The 25,614-nt window shown below is 38.7% G+C and overlaps 1 protein-coding gene across 7 annotated transcripts in view; it reads left to right on the top strand.

Annotated features, from left to right (window-relative positions):
• The window catches only part of LOC134531781 (nuclear receptor coactivator 7), a 667,626-nt gene that overhangs the window by 456,063 nt on the left and 185,949 nt on the right, over positions 1–25,614 (top strand). For all 7 annotated transcript variants that reach the window (XM_063367692.1, XM_063367693.1, XM_063367694.1 and 4 more), the window contains one exon: positions 14,589–14,671. In XM_063367692.1, coding sequence (XP_063223762.1) covers positions 14,589–14,671 — 83 coding nt within the window. The remainder of the gene's footprint in view (positions 1–14,588; positions 14,672–25,614) is intronic.

Below are 25,614 nucleotides of genomic sequence, written 5' to 3'. Positions count from 1 at the left end.
TGCATCTTCGGTTTTTTTTTTGTTCATTGTAAATAAATATACAACTCATGATAACTAGTGGTCAATTAGGTTAGCTACATTATAAATACTTTAAAACATTGTGGACGGTTGATTTGGTTAGGATAGTTACATTAAAGATACTGTGAAATCATGTAAACGGTTTCCCCCAAATAAATACACCTGTTGTGGTACGGAAAAAAAAAAGCTAGCATGAACTTCGGGGAACTTCGGGTGTGGCGCTCTCGTCTGTGAAATGAAGGCTTCCCCATTTACATCTCCCGAGCACTGGAAGCGGATACAGGAATTTGTATTCAGGATTTAAAAAAAAGAATATTTAAAAAAAGGGTAAGATTTTTTTGTGTATTCTTACGTTAATAACAAAGGGGTGTTTACTGTTTTTACTGTTACACAATCAGTCTCAAAAATAGTCTATTCCTGTTTTAGCTTGTTGTTCCAGGCATTGACAGCTCATTCTGCATCACCAAAAATAACATACTGTCTTCATTCACCGGAAAAAAAAACATCGAGAGGGAGAACGGGGGAAGTATCTCTCTTCAATCGCAGATTTATTTTTTCCTAACGTAACTAAAAATAAGTAGGACATAACGGTAGGAGCGTACGCAAAATTTCATTTCGGGGGGAGGGGGAGAAAAGCACGTTGCCCTCTGTTTTTCTCTTTAATTTTTTTTTCTCTTGACATGCGGGCTGCAATTGACATGCAATGATAACGTAGGAGTATACGGGTTCAGGTGAGTGTCGAGGCAGGGGTCCGGTCACTTGGATCATAGGTCCGCTTTCACATTTTTATCCGGGTCTGGATATTATTTTGTAACCAGAGGACGCGAGCGCTGCTGGTGGTGGGTGGTTACACGAACCACTCACCCGGTCTCCAGTCAGCACTAAGGAACCAAAGGAAAGAAGAGAAATAACTCACAAATCAGGCACTTGATTAATATATATATTTTTTAAATCATAGTACAAAGCTCCACAAACGAGAGATGATCACATGGAGATGTTCGGAACTGTTCTGGTCTTAGTGTTTTCCCTGCGTGTACGCAGGTTTTACCTGTGCCCATCTTAAAATAGTTTTGATCTAGATTTAATATAGGGAAGTTAATAAATGCTTCAGTTGCGCCATTAAAGGTCCCGCCGTCTGCCCGGGCGCACATACGGTGCGCAGAGCTTCAGGAAAAACAATGCGATTTCAATACTACTCAAGATATCAGAGTTAGGGTCTGTTTACGAAAAGCATTTAAGAATTCTTTCTTTTAGGATCAAATAGTATTTTTTTAATTTCTGATTAAGTTTTTAAATTATATTTTTTTTAGGAGTTGTGTTTTTAGAGTAATTTTTAGGTGTAAAACAACCGGTACAGATTCTTGAAAGCACTTAAAGGGACTTGCATTACACCTTTATCTTCATTTCTCCACAATATAATGTTACGTTCACCGCTCAAAATTTCACAGTTGTCCTGTGCACGACAAGAAGACTGCGCCGCCAGTTCAGAGCCTATCCCGCCTCACTAACACGCACACACCTAGGTTTCTTCCCGAACCCGGACCCCTTCCACGAACACCCTCAGTTCTAGTTAACGTTAGGGATGAGAATGGCGAGTGTCATGGCTCCCAGCCGTCGACCATGACGAGCGAAGCGCGAACGAAGACGGCATTGGAGCAGGGACTTGTTGGCCCGGCCTTGTGTCTGTTGCGTGCGCGTGTGTTCAGCGCGCCACTTGGCGGCTGGCAGCTGAACAGAGTGAAAACAAGGGGAAGGTAAAGGTTAAAGAGGTCTTGCGTGGTGCAATCATGCAAAAAGGCCTGCTCCATCTTTCAGCTCATTACTTAAACTTTTTATGAAAATTGGTTTTTAACTTGTAAACTTTTTAAGCGACATGGTATTCGCCCAAACGAAAAGAAAAAAAACACTTCAATTTTAAGATTCGTTAATGTCATGCTTACTTGATCATTGAAAGTATTTAATAGATTTCAAGCTTTAATACACCAAATTTTTTTTGCGGTACTATTGTTTGCAGTTATCTAGTTTGATATCTGCAGATCGGACACTTGTTAGATAACCATGAATGAACTGATGATCTGTTATTATGGTGCAGCTATCTTGTATGATGTACAGTATTTCCCAATGTATGTTACGAAAATCCTTGTTGGAAATATATAAAAAAACATGCATTTTAGTGTATTTAATGAATGAAAAAAATTAACACTTGGGAATCAACGTGAAAAAAGGAATAGTGATCACAAGAACACACCTTTTATTTGTGAAATTTTAGTTACTATCGCTGCATGTTTCTGGAATTTATTTATTGCTGTTCTAATACTTAATAATTTATTTGCATGGGTTTAACTTTACTAAACTGATGAGAAGAGGGGGAGGGGTGGTCGCTCTGCGTGGAACATTTTGTAAGTACTTATATAATGTGTATTCTTGTGATCAGTCTCCCTTTTCTCATTATATAATTTTTTAGAATTTTGTTAGTAAGATGAGAAACATCTTTGTTCCATTTTAGAAAAGAGATAAGCTCGATAACTATTTACAGACGTCCAGTATAAGGCGGAACAAAGGAAAATCTGTAATAGTCTGGTAATTTTGAATTTCTGGAAAGATCAGGTAGTAGTTACGGAAATATATGCTGGGTAAGGGAAGACAAAGGCTTATCCTATTTCGCTAACCCTTTAATTGTGTAACGTTACCTAGTAGTTGTTGGGTTCAGTCTATATAGTATTGCGAATTATTGTTTTAGCAGAGTTGTATTATATTGCATGTGGTGGCTGAATTCCGTCTGCGACAATGCCTTGGAGTGGTTAGAAGCAAAACTTTGCTGTGCAGGGTTTCCAGACCTTTTGTTACTATTTTAACCGTCATGTCACGACGTTGAAGAATCCGTAAGTAAACGTTTTGACTATGACATTTTACGAAGTAGGTAGTGAAATTTTATATTATATTATATATATATATATATATATATATATATGTGTGTGTATATGTATGTATATATATATTAGTTTTCTCTAGAAATATAGACATTTTTTGGTCGTATAAATATTACATAAAGACCTGGAGAAGTTAGAGAATTAATTCTGTTTGGTGGGTTTTCTGGGCACCAGTATTTGGTGTATACCAATTGGCGATGTATCCCACGCTAGGTGGGATATACACATGGGGGTTGAATGGTTTTTGCTAAGTTGGCTCAAGCCCAAGATATACGGTCCGGGCCAAGCAATAATTCACTTAATCTGTGTCCGAAGTGGTTTGTATTCCGAAGATTTAATACTAACTGCCTGAATGGAAATTTACTTGTGCGGGTGCCAGGGAAAATGCCTGTCGCGTTACGTTGGCACAATCTCCTTCCAATATACGCTAATTGAAAGTTGTGGCCCCGCCGCAAATACACTCAGGTTTGCTGTGGTTGCGTCAGTGGAGATTATTTTAAGTTGTGGGAAACTACTTAACGTGTTAGAGACGGGAAATCTCCCTTTAAATAATCATTGAGTCAATTGTAAACTTGGCCATTTATTTCCAAATATATTGGACTAGTCCAGATGGACCATGCGCTAGCGTGAGTAAAGACAAGCAAACCGGACAATTGATAGGCAGCGACTGTAACATTTATCTTCACGATATGTTGTTCATAAGATCCATTCTGTGCTTTATTATATACCAAAACAGAGAATCAAAAATTTCAAGAATGCTCAACAGTTGTACCCCCCCCCCCTCCCCAAGGACCTATTTTTACCCACCTCAACACTCAACTAAAGTCCTACTTTATTCTTCCCCTTTTCTTTGTTTAATTCTGGTTTCTCTTAGGCCTGGCTGCAACACCACTGCCTAGTTTTATGTAGGTTGCCCTGAGCATTGTCGAGACGAGATGCACACAAAGTTCTTGTTAAAAACTTGTCTGGAGAAGCCCTCTTAATTTTATGAGGGTAATTTGGATTTTTATCCCCTTCGGTGACAATCGCGCGCGAAACGCCATTATTATGTAGTTAACCAATTAACATTATAAATTTGCAGCTATTCTGGAGTAACCGGTTTCGAATCCCGGTATGATCAACCGGAATATGATTTCCGTGTGTTTTTAATTTTCCCCTTCGAAATCACTCCAAACAATTGCTGGGTGTATTTCCTGACTTGTATGATTTGTGTGGTTCGTTTCCTTTTGTAATGACTTCGTTGTCGAAAGACTTAAACTATTAAATTTGCTAGGCTTTTCGCGACAGAATTTTGGTTTATTGGTTTGTTGTATATACAGTAGTTTTCCCGCATTGACTTTGATATGAGGAGATTTAAAACTGATTAAAGTGGTTCGTGTACAGCGACGGAACCGGAACTGCTTGGCTGCTGTAGTAGGGTAAGTATTCAAGGTCACTCTCAATCTCTCACTTTCACCCACTCACACGTTGGTTTTCCCCGGACTGAAAACCTGTTCCTCTTGTTCAGTATACTTTGCATTATCTTCAGTTAGGACATGATAATATGAATGTTCTTCGAGCAGGGTTGGCAAAAACTCCTTGAAAAACCAACCAATGTGGGTTTTTCGTTTTTCTCTCAATAAACCTGTTTTTTTTCTTCAAAAGTTTTGCATTTTGGGAGTTTTCCAGAAATGATTTTTGACGTGACAACGTCTAATAAATCGATGAACGCCGGCTGCACGCACAAAAAGTGTCCCGTTCCCGTTACGCTCATTGTACGCTTGCGCCTCATCTATCTCTCTTCCACTCGATTGGAACAACCATCGATTTGACTTTTTCGAGGCACATTAACCTTGAAACACTCCCATTCGTTTCCTTCTTTTCATATCATCGTCCTATCCTTAACAGAATAACACAGATTGGAAGAAGTTAAGTAGCAAACATGTATAAAAGTTATAGTTAAAATAATCTGTTCGTTAAAGTAATAAACATATTTGAATTAATGAGCGCAAATAAAAGTAAATTTATCAAATAAATTGTAGATTTAATTTCACTCCTTTGTATCCATACAAAATAGTGATAATTCAATAAAAATGATTAAATTTTATTCATAAAAGTATGCAATGATTTCATCAATGTTTTGTTATGACGTTGTCACGTTAAACTATAGTCCGTAAACCGACTTTACAGACAACCATTTTTTTTTTTTAACAAACTGTTCGTATTAAGCATATCGAAAACTTGTTTAGTTGTCTACATCGTTAGTTTTTCATGAAAATTATTTATCTATTAGTTGTATGAATTTCTAGGATGTTAGTTATAAATATCTTAAGTCAATTTTTTTTGTACTTTTGTGTACAGTTGTAATGTACTTACGTACTTTATATGTGTTATGTTAAATTGTAAAAAAAGTTACTTTTGTGATTGTATTTTTATTTCTATTAATATTGAGAAAAAATCCGAAGGAATTTTTTTTCCAACTGGGGTTTTATTGAAGAACAAAAAAAAAACCTGTGGTTGGGGTACATGGTTGCCAACCGTGGCTTAAAATCCCGTCGCCAACCAGCGAATCCGCGAAACAATTGCGCCTCTGGTTTTGAGCCGTCGCGTTGGCTAAGACTTCCGGCGAGGGGATCGGCGGCAGGAAGCAATCTTGTCCGCCCTCGCTGCGGGCGGTCGCGCGGTGATTCCGTGATCCCCGGGGCTCCGAACCCCGCCCTCGTTACGGGCTCCGCTTTAATTAACGAGTCTCCCCTCGGGGTGAAGCGACGGTGAAGGGGTAGTCATTAAACTGGCCTGGAGGCGAACCGCTCGCGCGCGCACGCCCCAACGAGAACAAAGTGCGACCTGTGTGTGTGTGTGTGCGGGCGGGCGGGCGAGGAAGTCTTCGGCCGTGCCGTGCGAGGGCCGTTATTTCTTCACGCCCGCGAAGCTCAGTCTTCATCGCAGTTGCATTCTCGTCGCGTCGCTTCATTTGATACTGTTTTGAGCCCTGATGACGGGGACAGGGTGTCAGTTCCCGAAACTTGAGGCCGGTCCACGCGCCACGTTTTGTACACAAGTTTTGATTGCGCAAACAAAAGTTTTTGCAATTTAGCCGTGTCCACACAACACAGTGTGCAGCCAAGTTTTACCCTGTCAGTTACTTTGGCCAATTCTTTCCGGTATACCGACCTCGAAGAATTTTTTTTTTTGTTAGCCGCGATGTCAACCTCTTTGTAGTTTTGCACAAGTGCTTCATACGCTTGACTTTTTTTTGTCCCTATCGCTAAATTATTTTGATTTGACCCGCCACAAACACGGAAAGGACTTGTACAGACCAATGAACACTTGTTATCGCTCATCTTGGAACAAATTACACTGTTCCGGCACAAATACCGAGGGAGAACTGAGCCCCGTGCACGGAGAAGACGGAGGAAGTGTCCACACGCTACAAGTCTGTGCAGGTCGACTAAACTGCGCGGACATAAATGCTCGTGGCCACAGTTTTCCTTCTCCGTGTTCCGTTTCCACGCAGTTCACAAAACTGCGCAGTTTTCCTGTCTACACGCTACATCTTGTCTACAACGATGTGACCTGCACAGGTAAATCGTTGTTGAAAACGTTGCGTGTGGACCAGCCTTTACATGTTTTGTCTTGGGAAGCCTATTGCGTTTTGTCTGTGGCGTGATATATTTCCTGACTAATTCCTTCCACGTAATTATCTGTGGTCTTAATTCATTTTAGCATTTGACGTCGGCTGGTTTTTACATTTTTTGTTTGTTTCAGCGGCCGATATAAGAGTTTTTTTTTTGTGTGGGGGGAGGAGGGTTGAAAATTAAAATTTGAACACGTGTATTCAAAAAATCTTACAGTACTATTGACACTAACAGCAGTAGCCGTTTGTGACGTGGCTTCTCATACAGTAGCATACTGACTTCACTGATATTTACAAAAAAAAAAGGGGGGGGGGGCTGTCATAACCCCTCCGCCTTGCGAGTCCGCCACTGGTTTGTTTGTTTATCTTTCTAGTCCATTCTTGTGGTATTAGTCGCACAGTGAAAACCAGCAATGACGTATGTCCATAAAATAATGTTTAAAATCAATCTTCGTCATGGCAAGAATCATTCGAAGCAAAATTATTTGCTGTTTTACTTCATGTATAGGCTTTATATACAGGCTTTCAGAAATCGACTGACGACTTCAACCGCAGGTTCATATCGCAAAAAAACAAGTTAAAAATTATCCTGAGTGATGATATTAAGTGCTTCTCAAATCTGTTATACGCCTTTGAAGTTGGAGCTGAACTTATTTATTGCAAATATTAAAGAATTTATTTTACGTAGTATGCAACACAGAGCGTCTAGATAATGTTTAATTGTACGGATTGCTACAACTTCCTCACTTTCTCTGTAGTAAAATTATTTATTTGATATGGTTGTGGTTAACGTGTCCGGAAAAAAAATAATGGTACTGCCCTAATTACTTTGATGAAATTATTTTACAACAGCGAAAAGTTTTACGGTGATAGTAGTACTTAGTTTAATTAAATATTATTCTGATGCTTAGTGACCCTTTTATACAACTTTCTGTATTCTGCAACAGAAAAATTGTTCATCTCAAACTTCAAAGACGTGTACCAACCAGCATTGGGAAGCACTTTAGACACTTTTAAGTTGTATCATGTTTTGAACTAATTGTATCGTGATGAACCTGCAGTCGAAGTTAGTCTGTCGATTTCTAACTCATGTATAGTCTACTATGATATATGTGTGTGTATCTGAAAAAAAGGACCACCAGGATCATATTGGTCTCCTAACCTGTTCAATCGGTGCACATAAATAGAACCATGCCGGAGTTTGTGAGATCGAACTAGCTACCCTTTTTTTTTCTCGAACGTAACGCTTTATAGAGCACGGCCATCTAGTAGCCAGCTCTTAATAAAAATTGTTTATTATTTTAGAATGGGGGTATATTATAAAGCTTGTGAATATATATATGGAGGTGTACCAATTATCTTCAATGGTAAAAGCTCAGGTTGCATTTTGTATTTTTGGAAAATAAATGTAATTAAAAATGTCCTCGAGAGTTTTTTTTTTTTGTGCTTTGAGATTTCTGTAGCTCTAATTTGTATTTCTAGTTTTGTTACTCAACTGCGAACATTGATATCGTTATTTATATAATGAAACAGTGTGAACGTAAAGTTTTGACAATGTATATGTGAAGACTGTAAAAATTCAGTGTTAAAAAGCTCTGTAATTGTAACAAAATTATTTGTAGAGCAGCTCTCATAAAGCTACAGTAATAAATTTTAACTAAGATGTGTAATTTGTTTTTTTCAGTCCAGTTTTGAAACTTCTCTCTTATAACCATTACGCTTGGATCTTTGCAAGGTTGCTTTGAAGGGAATACGAATTTTTACGAATTTGCGCACTACTGGCAGAAAAGGGAAAGCTCGCTAAAACTGCAAATTTGCTGCAAATCAGTAAAATTTGAATTTCAAACGCATGCATATTTGTAAAATTAATATTAATATTTTATTTTTTTTTCTTTGACAGAAACTTATCTATATTGATAATAAAATCTTCCACTTCATGAATATATGACAAAAAAAATTAAACTGCTATTTACATTATTTGGGACTCCAAAATACAGGCTACCTAGTTTTTGAAATTTTAATTAATTTTTATAGTATGGGTTCTGTTTGCATACTCTTTACACCTGAAACTAGTATTCATCACAACATCTATGAACTAGTACATTTTATTCGTGTCTTACCTGTATTTCAGCAACTGTAATTTATCTACTTGAGATTAATGTTAGTATAATTGATAAAATTAGTGTTAGGAACGAGTAATTATCTTAAAACATTAATGGATATTTTTGTCGAAATAACTTGTTTCAGCATGTTATCGATTATGCTGATAGCCCAGTCCCTCGCAGTTGTAAAGTATGCTATGCGTGTTTTATTTTGTACGCAGGTTGCCCATTATTAAAAATAAATAAATGATTCAGATATTGACTTAGCAGCTTGCATCTTTGTTTGACTTGGCATTTTGCGTGTGCGCGAGAATTGTTTCTCCTTGCGTCTCGTCACGAGTATGCTAAGCACGTTCCCACCGCTTGTTTTCGCGCCTCTGCATGACGCATGTCTATCTGGAAGTCCCGAGTAGGGTTACCAGACGTCCGGCAAAAGGAGGACATGTCCTCCTTTTAATGTATTTTTTTGCGTCCGGCCGGATTTTCCTTAATGCTCCAGAATGTCCGGCTTTTTTATAAAGTGAGATAATTCCTGCAGTTACACTCTGAGTAAAGCGCGCGGTGCGCGCTAATGCGCTGTCCGCAGAATCACCCCACTAGTAAGTAGTTCTATGACAGCTTGACAGGTAGCAGCACATGCAGAAGCACGTGTGGTGTTTTGCAAGTTTATTGTAAATAATTATAGATGGCAGGAGGATGAACTATGAACGGCCAGCTCAACGCGTACACGCAGGACACAGCGCCTGCTTAGTTTGTGTTGAATCGATGAATTCTGTGCTGTAACAACCACAACTCCACAAGTCGTTTCTGCGTTTGTAAAAGCCACATCATTTTCTAATTGTTTATGCATTAATACGGCGCTAACTTGTAGTAGTGTGAGACAATGTCTAAAAGAAAGTGTAAATTTACTGACACTTTAAAAACTAAATTCCCAAATTTTGTTTGTGGAAGAACTGAACATGAAGCTAAGTGTGTGTTGCGCGACTGTTACGTTTCGGTAGCAAATAAAGGTTCTTCCGACTTGGAACGCTACATGAGTAGTCAGAAACACAGGAATATTGTTCGCAGCTCTTCATCAACTACAACAGTAAGTGCTTATTATGTAAATGAAGTAAACACTAATGTAAGCGCCGCAGAAGGAGCATTGGCGTTTCACAACATTAAGCACCACCATTCTTTTAAGTCAATGGATTGTACGTCTAGCCTGAACAGAAAAATTTTTGGAGACTCGAAAACTGCAAAAAATATTTATTGTGCTAGAACTATAGCCGAAGCAATTATTCGAAAAGTCATTGCTCCTCATGCAATCGACATTGTTGTTGAGACATTGGGAAGTATTTCATGTTTTGGTATCGCTACAGACGCCAGCAACCATGGATCAATGAAGATATTTCCGATTCTTATTCAATGTTTTGACTGGAAAGAAGGCGGGACAAAAACCAAGGTATTTGAAATACAAGCCCTAGAAAACGAACAGTCAGATACTATAACAAATTTATTTTGATGACCTTAGAAAAATATGGTCTTGCCTCGAAATGTGTTGCGTATTCTGGAGACAATGCAAACGTTAACTTTGGTGGGCTGAACAGGAAAGAGGGACGAAATGTGTATTCATTTCTAAAAATCAGGCTTGGTAGAGACATCGTAGGAGTTGGTTGCCCAGCACATATTTTGCATAATACGTTACAGCAACTTGCTTAAATATGATATTGAATCAATAGTCATGAAAATTTTCAATTATTTTTCCTTATATACAGTTCGCACAGAATCTCTCAAGGAATTCTGCGATTCAGTTGATCTAGATTATCAACAACTGTTATCGCACAGTAAAACTCGTTGGTTAAGTCTTTTCCCAGCTATTGAACGAATACTTAAAATATTTCCAGCTTTGAAATCCTACTTTCTTAATCAACCACAGCCACCATACATAATCAAGAAATTTTTTGAAGATGAATTTTCAGAAATTTACTTGTGGTTTCTGCACTCTTCTTATGTCTGTTTTCGATTCAAAAATACAGGCTATTTAAAAGGAAAGGAATTGTATTTTGGAAGTTGTGAACCATATGGAGGCAACACTTCATTGCCTCAAAGAAAGGCACCTTCACACCTTTGTTCCTTTGAAAGCGAGAGAACTGATTAATAATTGCAAACAAGCCGGATTGTGTACGGAAGAACTGTTCTGATTTTTTAGGTGAATGTCAGATTCTGTATGAAGCATGCATAAACTATTTAGAAAAATGGACAGAAAATTTAGAAGAATCTCAGTGTTTCAAGTGGATGTACTTGAAATGCAGACGAAATATTGAATTCGACGATTTGTTACCAAGCATTACATATTTGAAGAACAAGGGTATTGCTGTCGATGATGTCAGACTTTTTGATCAGTACTGTCATTTGACAGAATTCCTCAAGGAACAAGATGAAAGTTTCTTTGATGGGAGTTTGGATGTGATATGAAAAACATTTTTTAGTGAATGCGCTAATTCAGACCAATTCTCAGAACTTTTGAAAATATGTGAATTTTTTTTCTCTATACAAGGACACAATGCGTCGGTTGAAAGAATTTTTTTCCATGATAAACAGTCAGTGGAAAAAGGAGAGAAACCGACTTCTACCAGAAACTGTCAAATCCATCACCACAGTAGTTTACAACTTCAAAGAAATAACCTGCGAAAACGTTAACTCATATCTGCTAAGAACCCTAAAATCTTAAACAAAATTAGTTCATCTGAAAAATATTAAATGCATATGTCTGCTAATTATGTAAATATCAAGCTTATTGGTGTTCCTGCAACAAACTATAACATTCATTTGTTATACACAAGAAGATATGTTATTTGGTGTGGTATATGTAATATTATGTTGCGTTTTGGATATAGTGTGTTTATACTGGGTTATTCACTTTTTGAACATGTGTTTTTTTGTATAGGATTGATGTTCTTGGTTATTCACATAATAAATTGTATTCAAAATAGTTATCACATAAAAAACGTGTTTTTAATATGCTGTATATGCGTAGTTTGTTTGATTATTTATACTGAAACTATTAAATGCCAAAACATTGTAGAATATCGTACTCCATTGTAATTAATTCATGGCTTTTTAAAAAAATATATTGTCATCCTTTTTAGTGAAATGTCCTCCTTTTGCGAGATGAATGTCCTTTTTTATTATCAGTGTCTGGTAACGCTAGTCCTGAGCCAAGTCGGGGACCTTTTCGCTGTCATCGCGGGCAGTTGCGACAATGCGAGATGAGAATGAAGATAATTGCAAAGTGCCAATTATTGCGTGGAATCCTGCAAAATATTGCACGTGCCGGACTGTGAACTCGCACAAGATAATGAATAATAAACCCATAGTTTATTTTCACATAAGTCCGTGGAAGTAACAGAAAATAATACCTGTTTTTTCGCTCTCCATGCGACGTATTTGTCAGCCACTTAACTTACACATGGGTAAGTTTAATTTAAGTTTTGCAAAGAAAGATCTGCATGAACGCGTTTATATTTGTAAGAGTTTTAACTTATTGCGAAAAATTGACTTTCATAGCCTTGGAAGTTAAACAATAACAATAAGCACGGCTGTTTAAAAGTCTGTTGATATTATGAAGGGATTTTTTTTTTATTATGAGCCAACGTTTAGTTCATAGTCAACATTTGTAATTTTTTAAAAAAAACCTACAATTTGGCATTTGTTTAAACGCTGTATTACAAGACTGACGAAATCGCGCCTATTTAAACTTAACATGTAAATACGTATAAAACCATTTAGCTGGTTTCGAACGTGAACCGAACCCACAAGCGTGCTAACTGCGGCGTGGGTTAAGCTTTTTATTACATCATCACAGAATTGCTGCTCTCGCGCTAGACGGATTATGGTCTTGTGAAACCTGTTTGGCCGTAGCTCGCTGTTGGCAGACGGGCGTCTCGGAGCGGCGTGCGTTTCATAACGATATGCGATCACTGCAGATCGCATTCGCTGTTCGCTGCAGCGACTACGAGACGACAGCATCGTGCGCCAGTGTTGCCAGCTCTACCTCGTGTAAACTCACTAGACTGATCCATGAAAATAACAGATCACAGTTAATTTTTCAAATGACTCACGTTAACTTTTCAGTTGAATTAAAATAAAATGAACATTGCTTGGAATGTACATTGTTACATGCGCTACATATACAACCAGAAATAAAGCAGTAATAAATTGCAAATAAAACAAAAAAAATTACACCTAAAAAATGTTCACGAACTGTGCCAAGCTACCAACCCCCAAACACGTCAGTCCTTTTCACCGTCGTTCATGTCAGTTGTACCTAGGTTTTCTTGAACTAAACTAGTAACATCAAAATAATAGCATGAATATTTCGACACAAGTCTGTTGGTGTGTAAAAGCCGGCAAATATCTTATATGATTTTTTTTAAGTTGTAAAATAATAATGGCTCACTACATCGTACGGGTGGCTATGCTGTATGCCAACTATGAAAATATACAATGAAATAGAAGGGTGCATGTTACAAGCTTGTAAATATTAAAATTTAAAATTTGCAAGTGAAAAAGTTTTACTAAGTTTTGGTTGAAAACTCTCTATCAAATGATAAATAATAGTTGATTTGCTTAATTTTTCTAATTTAATTAGTAGAACAACAGAATGCTAATAAGCTAACAAGCTACCGCAAAATCAGTAGACCTGGCAACACTGCGTGTGCCAGATCGTTGAATTCGCGCACTATATTTACTTTCTCCTTTTTACAGGATTTTCTATCAAACGAGGTAACAAGCAGGCCTGCTACGACGTTGCCAAAGATTTCGCGCTTTCATTCCCACCTCCCAGTGCCATCATAAGTTCTACAGTCATTTTTCAACCACTATGTGTAGCCGCACGCCAAATGCTACGGAATTTTTGGAGTTACGTAGTTTTCCAAATAAAGGGAAAATGTTTTATGACACTAGTAAACTGTCACACACACACACACACTATCTCTCAATAGTGACTACCATTAGTTTCAATTGGGATTAAAATTCCAAATGAAGGAATTTAGAATATTACATTTTTTTCTTTTCTTTTGTGTTTGGGGGGGGGGGGGGGATGGAAGTGGCTGTACATAGTTACGGAACTCTTCCAATCAACGAGAAAAAAGAAATACGCTAGCTTGCGCTGTTGTAAATTACCGTACATATCCCGGACTTTTCAACGAAGATTGCACCAAAAAAACGCTCAAGAGTTATTAGTATTTCAGATAACTCGGTCTTCGTTGAAACTACGCTGGATTCACACATAAAAGTTATGTGCTGTGTTGAAAACAAGGTTAGCATTACGATCTTAAAATGATTCCTGCTTTGGGAAATTTAGATTTAATTGGAACATAACGCAATTTGCAGTTTAGCACTGTTTGTCATGGAAAAAAAAAATTCAGAAATGCAAAAATAAGAAACAGTGTACAACACAGCGATCAGATGGACCCGAACATGAGACTAAACAGGTATTATGGTCAACACGTCGACGTCAGCACAGACAAACACAGTAAAACTAAAAAAAAAAAAAAAAAAAAAAAATTAAGAATTCCTTAGAAGGAATTTAGTCATGACAAAATAACAGCACTGTCGAACACATTGGGCCAACTAACTGTCTCGTCGTTCTTCTTTTATTACTTTCAAGTGTTTATTCTATATTTGGAAGCATGCCTTTTAAATAAAGAAGTATATAAGTTGTTTGGTTACTACATTAAAAAAAGTCGTTAATTAGCAAAACAGAGCAGTTCGATTGCGTCATCGTATTCGTCGTACGGAACTGTGTGAAGTTACACACACAATATAATACTGTTTTGAGACTCTTGATAAGTCTATGTGCGGGTTTACTGCGTACTGTTATCCATGCCCGAAACTAGTGGAAGTTAATTCATGCTGGTTGCTTTTGCTTTGTTGCAGACTCTGATGGCGGTAGCAGGTCTGAACTCACGGAAAAGAAAATGGGGAAAATAGTTCCTCCAGAAAACACCATCACATACACGGTAAGTGTTCACATAGCATGTATGTTTTTTTTTTTTAAGTTTGAGTATTTATATATTTTTAATTGTGAATACATAAATATCAGTTTTATCAAAGCTACCTGTAGTATTAATTTATGTGTTGAACTTAGCGTAATAATTTGCAACGTTGGGTAGGGATAGTTTAAGCAAAAACCCCGCAAGTGTGTGAAATGTATTAAATACTTTTCTTTGCGTCAAGTCACGACTGTACAAACGGACCTTAGTATAGCAGTTGCATTTTTGGATCTTCATTTCCCATGATTTTTCTTTAAAGCTTTTTTTATTTGTATATTTACATAATTTATGATTGGTCAATTTTTTTTAGTTGGCGGGAAAGTCCTCCGGTGTGGACAGTGATGCGATTCATTGCGCAGAACAAAACTGATATTTCTCGTGTGTGCATGTTTAGAAAACTATCATGATGTTCGGTAAAATGGCAATGGTGTGTCGCTGTTCCAAACACTTCAGGTTATTTCCGAATTCCCACAACCCCTTGCCACATACTCCCTTGGCAGCACGGAGACGTCCTAAGCGCGCGTGGCATTGGAGAAAGAGTGCCGCTGCCAGAGATATGGTAGAAAGCGACCCAGTGATGTTGGTACAGATGTCGCTACAAGTCGGTATTTCAAACAAGTAAAACTGGTACACTCATACAATTGAACGAATACTTTAGACTGTGTTTTACAGATACAGTCCGATGCTATGCCGCCTAAATACGGCACAGTGTATAGGCGGATTAAGGATTAGTTTCACACTTATAAACAAAATAATCCTACTAATATTGTTATGCTGGCAATTTTTACTATATTTTATTGGTGCGAAAATTTGAATTATCAAACAAAACTTACGATATAAAACGTACTTCAAAAGTAAATATCAATATCAAGCATAAATAATGGAAATTACTTTAAGAAAACGAATAATATATCAGTCGCTGAAACATTATATGTAACTCTTTATAATATAGAATAATCGATAAGCATAGTATCTATTTTATGTTAACACATGGCTAGTTTTTACCTCATGCAATAGCTAAATAAATGAAAATCAATTAAAAAAAACTTTCAAAATTTACGAATAACTAATTATGAAACTGTGCTTAGTAATAATCAATGTTGTAATTTTTTAATTATAAATACAAAAAAATTAATTTTTGTGTACAAAAGGGTTAATCATCGTAGATGTCAAATTTGGTACTTAAACCAAGAAATTGGTATGTCTAACACCCCTGGTCGCTGCTCTGAGTGACTGTAGGGGCCACTGTAGTTGAATTGTCGAATCAAGATTGACAATATCAATGGTGAAAACTGTGGAACCGTTGTCACAAAATTTTCGTCCAATTACCGTTCTTTTTTCCACCCCTCAAAAATGTGCCATTAGTCAGTGACCAACCAAAAGATTTTTTTTTCTTCCGAAAGTACAATTTAGTAATTGCATAACTTCGGTCATAATTAAAGTTGGAAAAAATGGTTTCGCAAGTGAGATTAGAACATCTATTTCTTGCGAATGTCTACTGTCTTAGCAATTTAAATGCAACTTGTGCGGCAGTTGTTTAAAGTGTGCAAGTGTAACATGTTTTTTACGTCAGTTTATTTTAGGTGAGTGAATAAAAATGGCTCAGGATAATTTCATCACCTCCACCGACAAGCATCGGCTGCGGGTCTATGCATCGCCCAAAATACATCACAAAAAGGAAATAAGGATATCCTCAGTTATTTCAATCTCATTTAGTGCAGTAACAAGTTTGACGGTAATTATAGTACTGTTTAGTACTTACATTATCAAGACCCTTAGTGCACGATCTTCAACATTTTCTCTATTATTCGCAGTAAAATAGTTCAGCTCCAACTTAAAAGGCGTATACCAGCTGTGGGAAGCACTTCAACCAATGTGATGAACCCACAGTCAAAGTGTGTCGGTCGAATCCAGACTGATCCGGAATGTGAATTTTTCTCGAAAGCAATGTATGTTCGGTTTTTTTTGTAAGACTTAGCACGCAGTCTTCCCGTCGTGCATATGCCAACAATGAGATTTGACTGGTGACCATAACATCAAATGGCAAAGAAATGAATACAAAGGTGTAATGTAAGTCCCTTGAGTGCTTTAAATAATATGTACTGGCCGTTTAATGTCTAAAAAATTACTCTGAAGAAAAAAAGATCTTAAAAATACAGTTTAAGAACAAAATAAGGAAACGGAAATACCCATCCGCTTTTTGTGAACATATCTCTCGGATATATTGAGCCGTTTTCAAATAGCTTGGTTTCTTCTGAAGCTCCGCACACCGTGTATGTGCCAAGGTAGACGGTAGGATTGGTGGGGGCCGAATTAAAGCCGATTACAGAAACATCTATTCTCGAAATGATTCGAACCCATAGCCCCAGGGTAACAGTTCAGGTACGCTGACCTTTACAGCACAGAGGTTGGCACCTGTAGGTGTGGTTTTCCCACTTTGACATTGTCGGTACCCGCAAATAACAGGACATCCTGTTTAGTGTGAAACGTATCTGAAACCATCACGATAGAGTTGGTCGGTTTCCGCATACTAACTTTTTTTTCATTCAGTCACTCAGTATAAAGTTATTTTTATTTGTTTTTTTTTTTACTTTATGTCGTTCCTGACTTGTCTACGACAGTGAAAGAGTAGGCGTGATTTCCTCAAAATATATATAAAAAATAACTATAGTAAATTAAGGCTTTAGAGGACAATGCAGTCACTAAAGTATAAAAAGTTACTTCTTAAATTTTTAGCTGTTAAGAATTTTGTTCAGTAATCATGTCGGTACATAAATTATTGCATTTATACGTACACTTTATCATTTTTATAAAGGTATCATGGAAACTGATTATAGATTCTACGTCATATGATTATAAATATTTTTGAAAAATCTCATGAAAAATAAACATTTATGCGATAACTATTTTTTTGGAAATATAAACAAAATTGTTGTATCTAAAAGTCTAATACGATGGTGATATTGTAGAACATGGCTGTCAAAAAAATATTTTAAGCTTTTAATGTTTACTAAAAAAAATAGTTAAATAATCATGAATGTAATTTAATTCCTAACCTATAACTAACTACAGGTTTTCACACCAGAAGTGTGACATTCATCAGCAATTGTATTTAAAATGATACTGAGAAAGCTTAAGTGCCATGTTTCATACAGAAGAAATACTAGTCTCATCTACACTGCAGTCTTTAGATTATGACTAAATGATATGATGCGATTTATGAGCAGCCAATGTAAGTGCATCAACAGCGTATATTATTGTTACGAACGTGACATTGGCCGGGACATGTGCAGGTGCAGAGCTGGCTGGCGACTGCCGCAATATGATATGTGCCGCGCGCGCCTGGAAGATAACAAGGATTGTCGCTTTCCGCCCTCCTTCCCTCCACTCCCCGCGCGGCGCCCTGCCTTTGACACGTAACTGACACCGGACAGCTGGGAGTTGCGCGAGCCGCCGACACGTGTTTTCGAGAGATTTCTGCCGTCTGGACGGCTCGGAGTGACGCGACAGGCCCCGGCCGCTCTAGTGAGTTCCAGAAATTGCGGCTGATAGATAAAACGAGGACGGCGGCCTCGAGAGAGGAGAGTCTGAGTGGGGAGTTCTCCCGCGGTGGAGTTTCCGGGCGATAGAGTCGCGGGCGCGGCGGAGTCCCGAACGAAGTGGCGAGCGAGGAGTCGAGCGAAACCTCGGCGAAGGGGAAGTGCGTCGCCGGCGGCGGAGTGTGGCGACGGTGTCCTGCGGCGGAGACCCACGAGGGATGCTGCGGCGAGAGTTGCGCCAGAGTTGCGGCCCAGCGAGGTGTGTGGAACGAGTGACTGGGGGAATAGACATTTCTTTAAGTGTAGTTAATTATTTGCCATCTTAGAAGATTAATTGTAAGTGTTATAAGTAGTGGAAATAAATAAAACTGTGTGTGTGATAAAAATCTTTAATTGGGCTATCCTTTACGAACCCGCGGTAAATCGTAACATTATTAATTACTTCTTTTAATATTTTTTAGGCCTTCTTACGTTTGATTTTTTGTTTTGTTTTATCTCACACTGTCTGCTAATATGGCGAACAGTCTGCCGACGAGACCAAAAGTTGGTCGTAGTACTGGAAAGACCTGGATGACTAATGGGTAGCAGTCTGCTAAGCATGTCCTGCGAATGTGGGGCTCGCTGGGCTGTGGAAGCACCTGTCTTAAACCCTTACCTGCATGTAGCTCCGTGTGGGGATTTTGGTCTACAGGTCCCTATGAAACCACTACGTACTGTAGTGGTGGAGGGGGCATGTTTTCCTGGATCTGGAAGTTTCAGTGGAAGGAGCTCTGTATTCTCCGGATCAGTAAGCAGACTCCCAATCTACCCTTAAAGGGCGCACATTTGGGAGGGGTGGTAGGCGGGTGCGTTGGCCTTCGGGCCCTCGAAAACATGTCTGCTAATATGGGTATTACAAAATTCTCATTTCCATAAATATGTCTAAATAAAAACAACCGAATTATTACTTTTACAATCAGTTGTCAGTAAATCCACTATTTTGGGGACTTACTTGTTCTCTCTTTCTTGCGGTAGTTACACTGTTAGCACCCGCGTCTGTCTTAAAACAGAGTTTAAAACAAATATGACACGGTGTTGGCCTGCACATGTGTCGGGAGTGTATCTGGGTTAGTGAGGCGGGGTGATAAGTGCGACGCTCGTTGGTATTTATAGAGCTGTATCGCCTCTAAGCGCAAGGCTGTGGACTGTCGCGCAGTCTCCTCGTCGTGCACGTAGCAACTATGAGATTTTAGCGGTAACCATAACATATGGCGGAGAAATGTAGATAAATGTGTAATCCAAAGCTCTTGAATGTGCGTTGAATCTGTACCGGGCGTTTCATGCCTCGAAATTATTCTGAAAACACGCGTTTCAGACATTTTTCTTTCTTCTAAAAAATACAGCTTGAAAACGTAATACGGAAAAAGAATTGCTCATCCTCCCTCAGCGTATTTTGGAAAGCTTTCCGTAAACCCACACCACTCGTATATCTGAGCAGTTTTCAGATCGCGTGCAAGAACGCAAGACACAATGTTCAGCAACCACTTTATAGATTGCCGGCTCATAAACTACGCAAATCGCAATAATGCAACGCAAATATAGTTCAACTTCCCACTTTCTTACTTATTGTCTTACTTTTCCGACGGCTATATTTGTAGTGTAGTGTTCCGAAAACTTTTAAGAGACGCATACGTCAAGTGCATAGAATCCCACGATGTTTTTATTGTATACATCATGTTTTGTTTGTTAAACGTTCTTACACTGAAAGTAAATAACACTTTAAAACCATATTAGTGACATTGTTTTTGTTCTCATGATAAATATGAATTATCAAAAGACGCCCAGGGAAGAATTTTTTTTTTTCATCTGTTCTACAATTTTAATTTTTAGGGTTGGTGACGTCTTGCAACTTGTGTTCTTTGTGGACGACTGTGATCTTCGTGCGTTGATTGCGCGGTTGCGTTCCTTGCGAAGTTTATATGAACCCCGCCTTACTATCATCATTGATCTACGAAACATCTCGAGCTGTTTGGAATCGAAGCTTAAAAACTTGTAAAACTGCGAGGGTCAGCTTGCCGCCCGGCAGAGCGTTCGTTTCGACGTGTAAACTCGCCCGGGGGTTCCCAGGAAGAGCGCCGGGAACGATGGATCACTTACAGCCCGCCGGCCCCGCCAGCGGTGGACCAGGTGGTTGTCGGTATTCGGCGCGGGGAACTCCGTCGTTCGCCCGCGCGCGGCGCCGCCTTGATCGATGGACCAATTTCCAAGAGCTCTGTGAAAGGAAAGTTCATCCGTCCCCCTCTCCTCCTGCCTGTTTCACCCCTCAACCAATCCCAACACCCCTAACCTTGGCGAGGGGATTGGGTATTGGGTATGTCTGGAGGTGTTAGGTTGTGTGGAGTAAGGAAGGGGGGGAAGGGATCACGTGCCACATCGGTGTGATTGATTCGTTGAGCTTCACATCTCCTGGGTATTTAGTTTCCGAAGCTCCTCGCACTGGAAGATGAAAAGTACCACTTGATCCTTTTCGCAAAGCTCCTGAAAAAAAAAACTTTTGAGCAAGTATTTTAGTAGTCGCCAGAGATATGGAACATCTAACCTCGGTAACGAGCGAATTCAAGCGTTCTCATGTTGTAAATACGCCTATAATAGGAAACTCGGGACACTAAATTTAACGTAGAATTGTTTAAAATGTCGCTCGTAATAAATACATAAGCAAATCTTGTTTTTAAACTACATTTCTTGATGCGAATCACAAGTATTCACCGCGCCCAAAGCTAGAATTGGCTGCCGGAGCAGCTACGTCGACTATCGAATCATTCAAATGGCAGACCGAAATTTTAAACTTTTAAATGAAACGGCTCCGATAAAATCGAAAAACACTTTGAAAAAATGCAAATCCCGGTTTTGGTCCTGATTTTCGACAAGGATTTTTATTAAAATACTGCCCATATAGTTAAAATTCATTAACCAATTAATACTTTAAAGTTTACATTTTGCTTTGTAATATTTTTGGTTTGCGACATCTGCCATGGGTAGCAGCACCGTCTGTTAAACATTTCTGTTCATTTTCTTCTGTTCTATTCACGAAATGACGTCTACCAAATGCCGTATACCGAGAGCTAAGATGTCGCACATCAACAATGTGCTCGGGGAACGGATTCTATCCGAGAACCAAGTTTGATCCTATCACCCCAGTTGTTAATCCTCGTGGTGTTCCACTGCGTACGTTGCCGACCCATTGGGGAGCGGTACTGCAAGATTGACGCAACTGAGAAAGTAAACAGCGTCACGCGTGCGGCACGAATAAAATAATTCCCTGCGACAAAACTCGAGACGCGATAGACTTTTTCAATTAGAAAGATTTTCTATTTCTATCGCGTCGCGGGCTCGACGTTACCGAAATGCTCAGAATTGTGTATTCAAATGAGATTTTACTGGTTTATAAGTTTTTTCTGTATTTTTAAAGGATTTTTCCCCCCTAGATTTAGTTCTGTAATATTTTAAATATATCACGCATCAGGATTGTACCGGATGAATGTTAAATTTGGATTATACATAGTCTTAAAAACATTTCTATTAAAAAAACGCAGGTTTTATAACTCAATATAGGTATATTCAAGTATTTAATGTATTTAAACAGTTACCATCGAATGTCATCTACTACTTTTCTGTAGTTGTCATAAAAAGCGCGAACACAGATTTGCTCTTGGCTTTACTCACATGTCAACAAAATGTTATTTTACAAAAAGAATCTCTGGAAATTGGTTGTCTAATTTTTTTTTTTGTAAATCCATCAATATAATAGTGTAAATAATACAGTCCATTCGCTTGAATATATAACAAATTATTTTTTAAGCACTTATTTTATGTAGCGAGGTGTCCCACTTGACCCCGCAAATGTTTTCTTAGTGTATATAATTTATAATTGTTAAGAATGGGATAAACAGTCTTTGGAAAGTATAGCCCAAGTAATTAAATAAGGTTTTATTTGTTAACTAATAATTACACTATTTCCTAAATTACATCTAAATGTATGTGAACTAATTTATTCACTCCTTCGTCAATTCCTTTTTTTTTTTTTTTATTCTGCCCACCGTAACTTGGCTCGACAGTGGCTCTCTACAGTTCGTCTTTTACCGCTCTCCTCGGTCTCAACACACTGCTTCGCACTCGGACGCCCGTCGCTCTTCGCCCGCTATAGCTCGCCAAGGGATCACTCACCCTCTTCACTTCACTACTGTCATCGCTCCGGTCTCTCTCACTCGCCCGCCTGAGCTCGGCGACATCTTTCATGCATGTGGAGCCCCGCCCTGGAAATGTCTCGTAGCCCTCAGAAGTGTCGCGTCATCAGTCGACTTAACACACGGAAGCTGCAAGAATAATGGCGTCCTAGCCACGCCACTTCGCGCGGATGTGGCTTTGGAGTCGTGCCGAACACTCCAGAGAGGAACAGAGACGCCGCTGATCGTATTTTCATGTAGCGGAGTGACGGGCGCTGTATGTCCGAGGGGAGGGGGGGGGGGTGGAGCATAGCCTGGAACCTCCCCCCTCCCCCCCACTTTCTGACCTGCCTCGTTTCCAGGAGCTTCACAACACAAGCCTGCCTCGTTACTAGCATCTTCCTAACAATACAAAACCTGTATTACTAAAATAGTGTGAAAGAACCTAAGATTAAGGGATTTATCTAGCAATTAGTCCGCGAAGGCGTCGGGAGTGTGTGCGATTGTCTACGCATCTTCTAGGTCGCCTTCGGCCCCTTCCCTCCCCTCTACCCCTTCCGCTGCAGAAAACCGCAATGCATTGTCCTCGTCACGCGCGAGCTTAAGAGCTGACAAGTATTTCTGGTGCCGTTTTGGAGCCAATGTCAAGACTAGTAACTAGTAGTCACGCAGAGATAATAAGAGATAGCGAGTGTTAAGTCCAGCAGGCCACAAGCCTCACCTATGGTCGTGCGCCGGGCGGCGGGTACTCGCGACCGAGGTCCTGTGTTCGAGTCTCTGCTGGCGTAGGAGCACCCAGCGACCCGTCCACGTACAGGGCAGAAACAACGGCATTACTTCAACGTGTCAAGTGCGAGAATCACGAAACTCTCAGCCCAATTAAAATCTCGAACCCCTCCCCTATCAAATTCCAACTCCTATCCTATTCTTTCCCTTCCAGTGGAAACACTGGTGTTAGCATATAACGAAGAATGCCCTCTTACAAATGTAGCCGTTACACTTGGTGCCATTACAATAAAATAATTAAAAACAGTAAAAAATATGACTTTTAACATTACGATAAAATATTTTTTCAACTGATTTCCCAAGAATTTTCTTGCGAAAATTCTTAAAAAAAGAAGGTTTTACTGCGTATTTCGTATGGTGCGTAAAAACTCTCGCTTTAAGTCTAGTAAAATTAGAAAAGTAATTATTTCAGTATTTAAAATTTGTAGCAGCCCTGGTAAAACTAGTTTCCATAAAAGCTGCTTGTCTTATCAGTTTCAACAACATAATGCAGAAAATACAAAAAATAATCCAGGTCTGTGTGTGTAAAGTAAGAACTAAGCTCTGCAGTATAGACTTTTATTTAACAGCATCTACAGTTCCCCCGTTAAATTGGCATCAAGGATACGTACCAAAATAAGTTTTTTTGTATGCATCCTAGCGAAATGACTCGACCCAGTGTTAACTGTTTTAAAACTTATTTCATCTATTCCATCATAAAATATGACTTAAAACGCGCCAAAAATACAAATGATAAAAAACTTGAAAGATACGATATATATTTTTTAGTATACCGCCTAGTCCGGTGTTGTGTTTTCAAGCGATATATAAGTGCGAACCTCTATGGTGCTTCTACGTCTGTATCGCCTCTAAGCGCAAGGCTCTGAACTGGCGCAGTCTTTTTGTCGTGCATAGGACAACTATGAATTTTGAGCGGTAACCATAACAATATATGGCGGAGAAGTTAAGATAATTGAGTATTGCAAGTGCCTTAAGTGTTTTCAAGAATCTGTACCGGATATTTCACGTCTAAAATTTATTTAAAAAAAAAAAAAAAACGCGTTTGGGCCTTTTTCACTTATATGTAAATACAGTTTAAAAACTAAATACATAAACAGAAGTACTTATCCACCGATAGCGTATCCTTGATTTTTTTTTTTGTAAACTAATAACATTCATGAATATGAGCAGTTTTCAAATCGCGTTTTTGTGTAAAAATCTGCGTACCGTGTGTGTACTCGGGTAGGCGGGGCCTGAATTGGCCAAAGTATGGAAAACTATTGTCTTGTCAATTGTGTTCATTTCTCAATTGTCACGTGCAGACAGGGTTCGTACGCCTAAGTTACTTAAGTTTCTTAGATAAAAAGTCCCTTAATTTGGTTTCTATTGCTGTAAGGGCCTGTAAATGTCCTTAAAATTTACTTTGGATGTTATAAAAACCCTCGCTAAACATGTATTTTTAATCGCGTAGCAAAAATATTGTTGAGTGGATTTTAAATTCTTTTGTTTTTTACCCGGCAGCAAGTAATGTTTTGCACATGCAATTTGCAAGTGCTTCTTAATGTTGTATAAGGTTTTCTTTTAAAACATATTAGCTTTCGGTATATGGCATTTGGTAGGAGTAATTTCGTGAACGGAACGGATGTCACGTGGAACGGAAATGTGTAACCACGGTGCTGCCATCTGTGGAGGATGGAACCAACCAAAGTTCACAAAGCCAAAGGGAAACCAAATTATGTACTGTTTAATGAATTTTTACAAAACGAACAGTATTTTAATAAAATTCCTTGTCGAAAAACAGGTCCAAAGCCTGTGTTTAGTATCTTTTAAGTTCTTCTTTTCGCCTTTATCTTTAACTTAAAAGATACTAAACACAGGCTTTGGACCTGTTTTTCGACAAGGAATTTTATTAAAATACTGTTCGTTTTGTAAAAATTCATTAAACAGTACATTATTTGGTTTCCCTTTGGCTTTGTGAACTTTGGTTGGCTCCATCCGCCACACGCACACACACACACACATAAATTTTGCTCTGCAAATAAAATTTCTTATATTTGACGTAGCTGCTCAGGCAGCGAATTCTAGCGGCGGGTGCGGAAACTGCGTGTGATTCGCGTCCAAAAATGTAGTTGAAAACACAATTTGATTATATATTTACTACGCTCGGCAGTTTTTTAAAGAGTTTAACGTTGTATTTCGTGTCCGAGTTTTGTATTATAAGTTTATTTGCAACAAGAGGACACATACATTTTCTCTTTACCGAGGTTAGGTGTTTATACACATCCATGGCGGGTACTGAAGGACAGCTCACAATTTTTAAAACTCTGAACACCGCATGAACTTGTTCACAAACACTGTTGACAGAACAACGGTGGCAGAAAGAAGGATACCTAGACAATTGCCT

This window comes from Bacillus rossius, chromosome 5 (genome assembly GCF_032445375.1).
Source record: "Bacillus rossius redtenbacheri isolate Brsri chromosome 5, Brsri_v3, whole genome shotgun sequence".
In the NCBI taxonomy this organism is placed as follows: domain Eukaryota; kingdom Metazoa; phylum Arthropoda; class Insecta; order Phasmatodea; family Bacillidae; genus Bacillus; species Bacillus rossius.
This window is presented reverse-complemented; position numbering and strand designations above follow the sequence as displayed.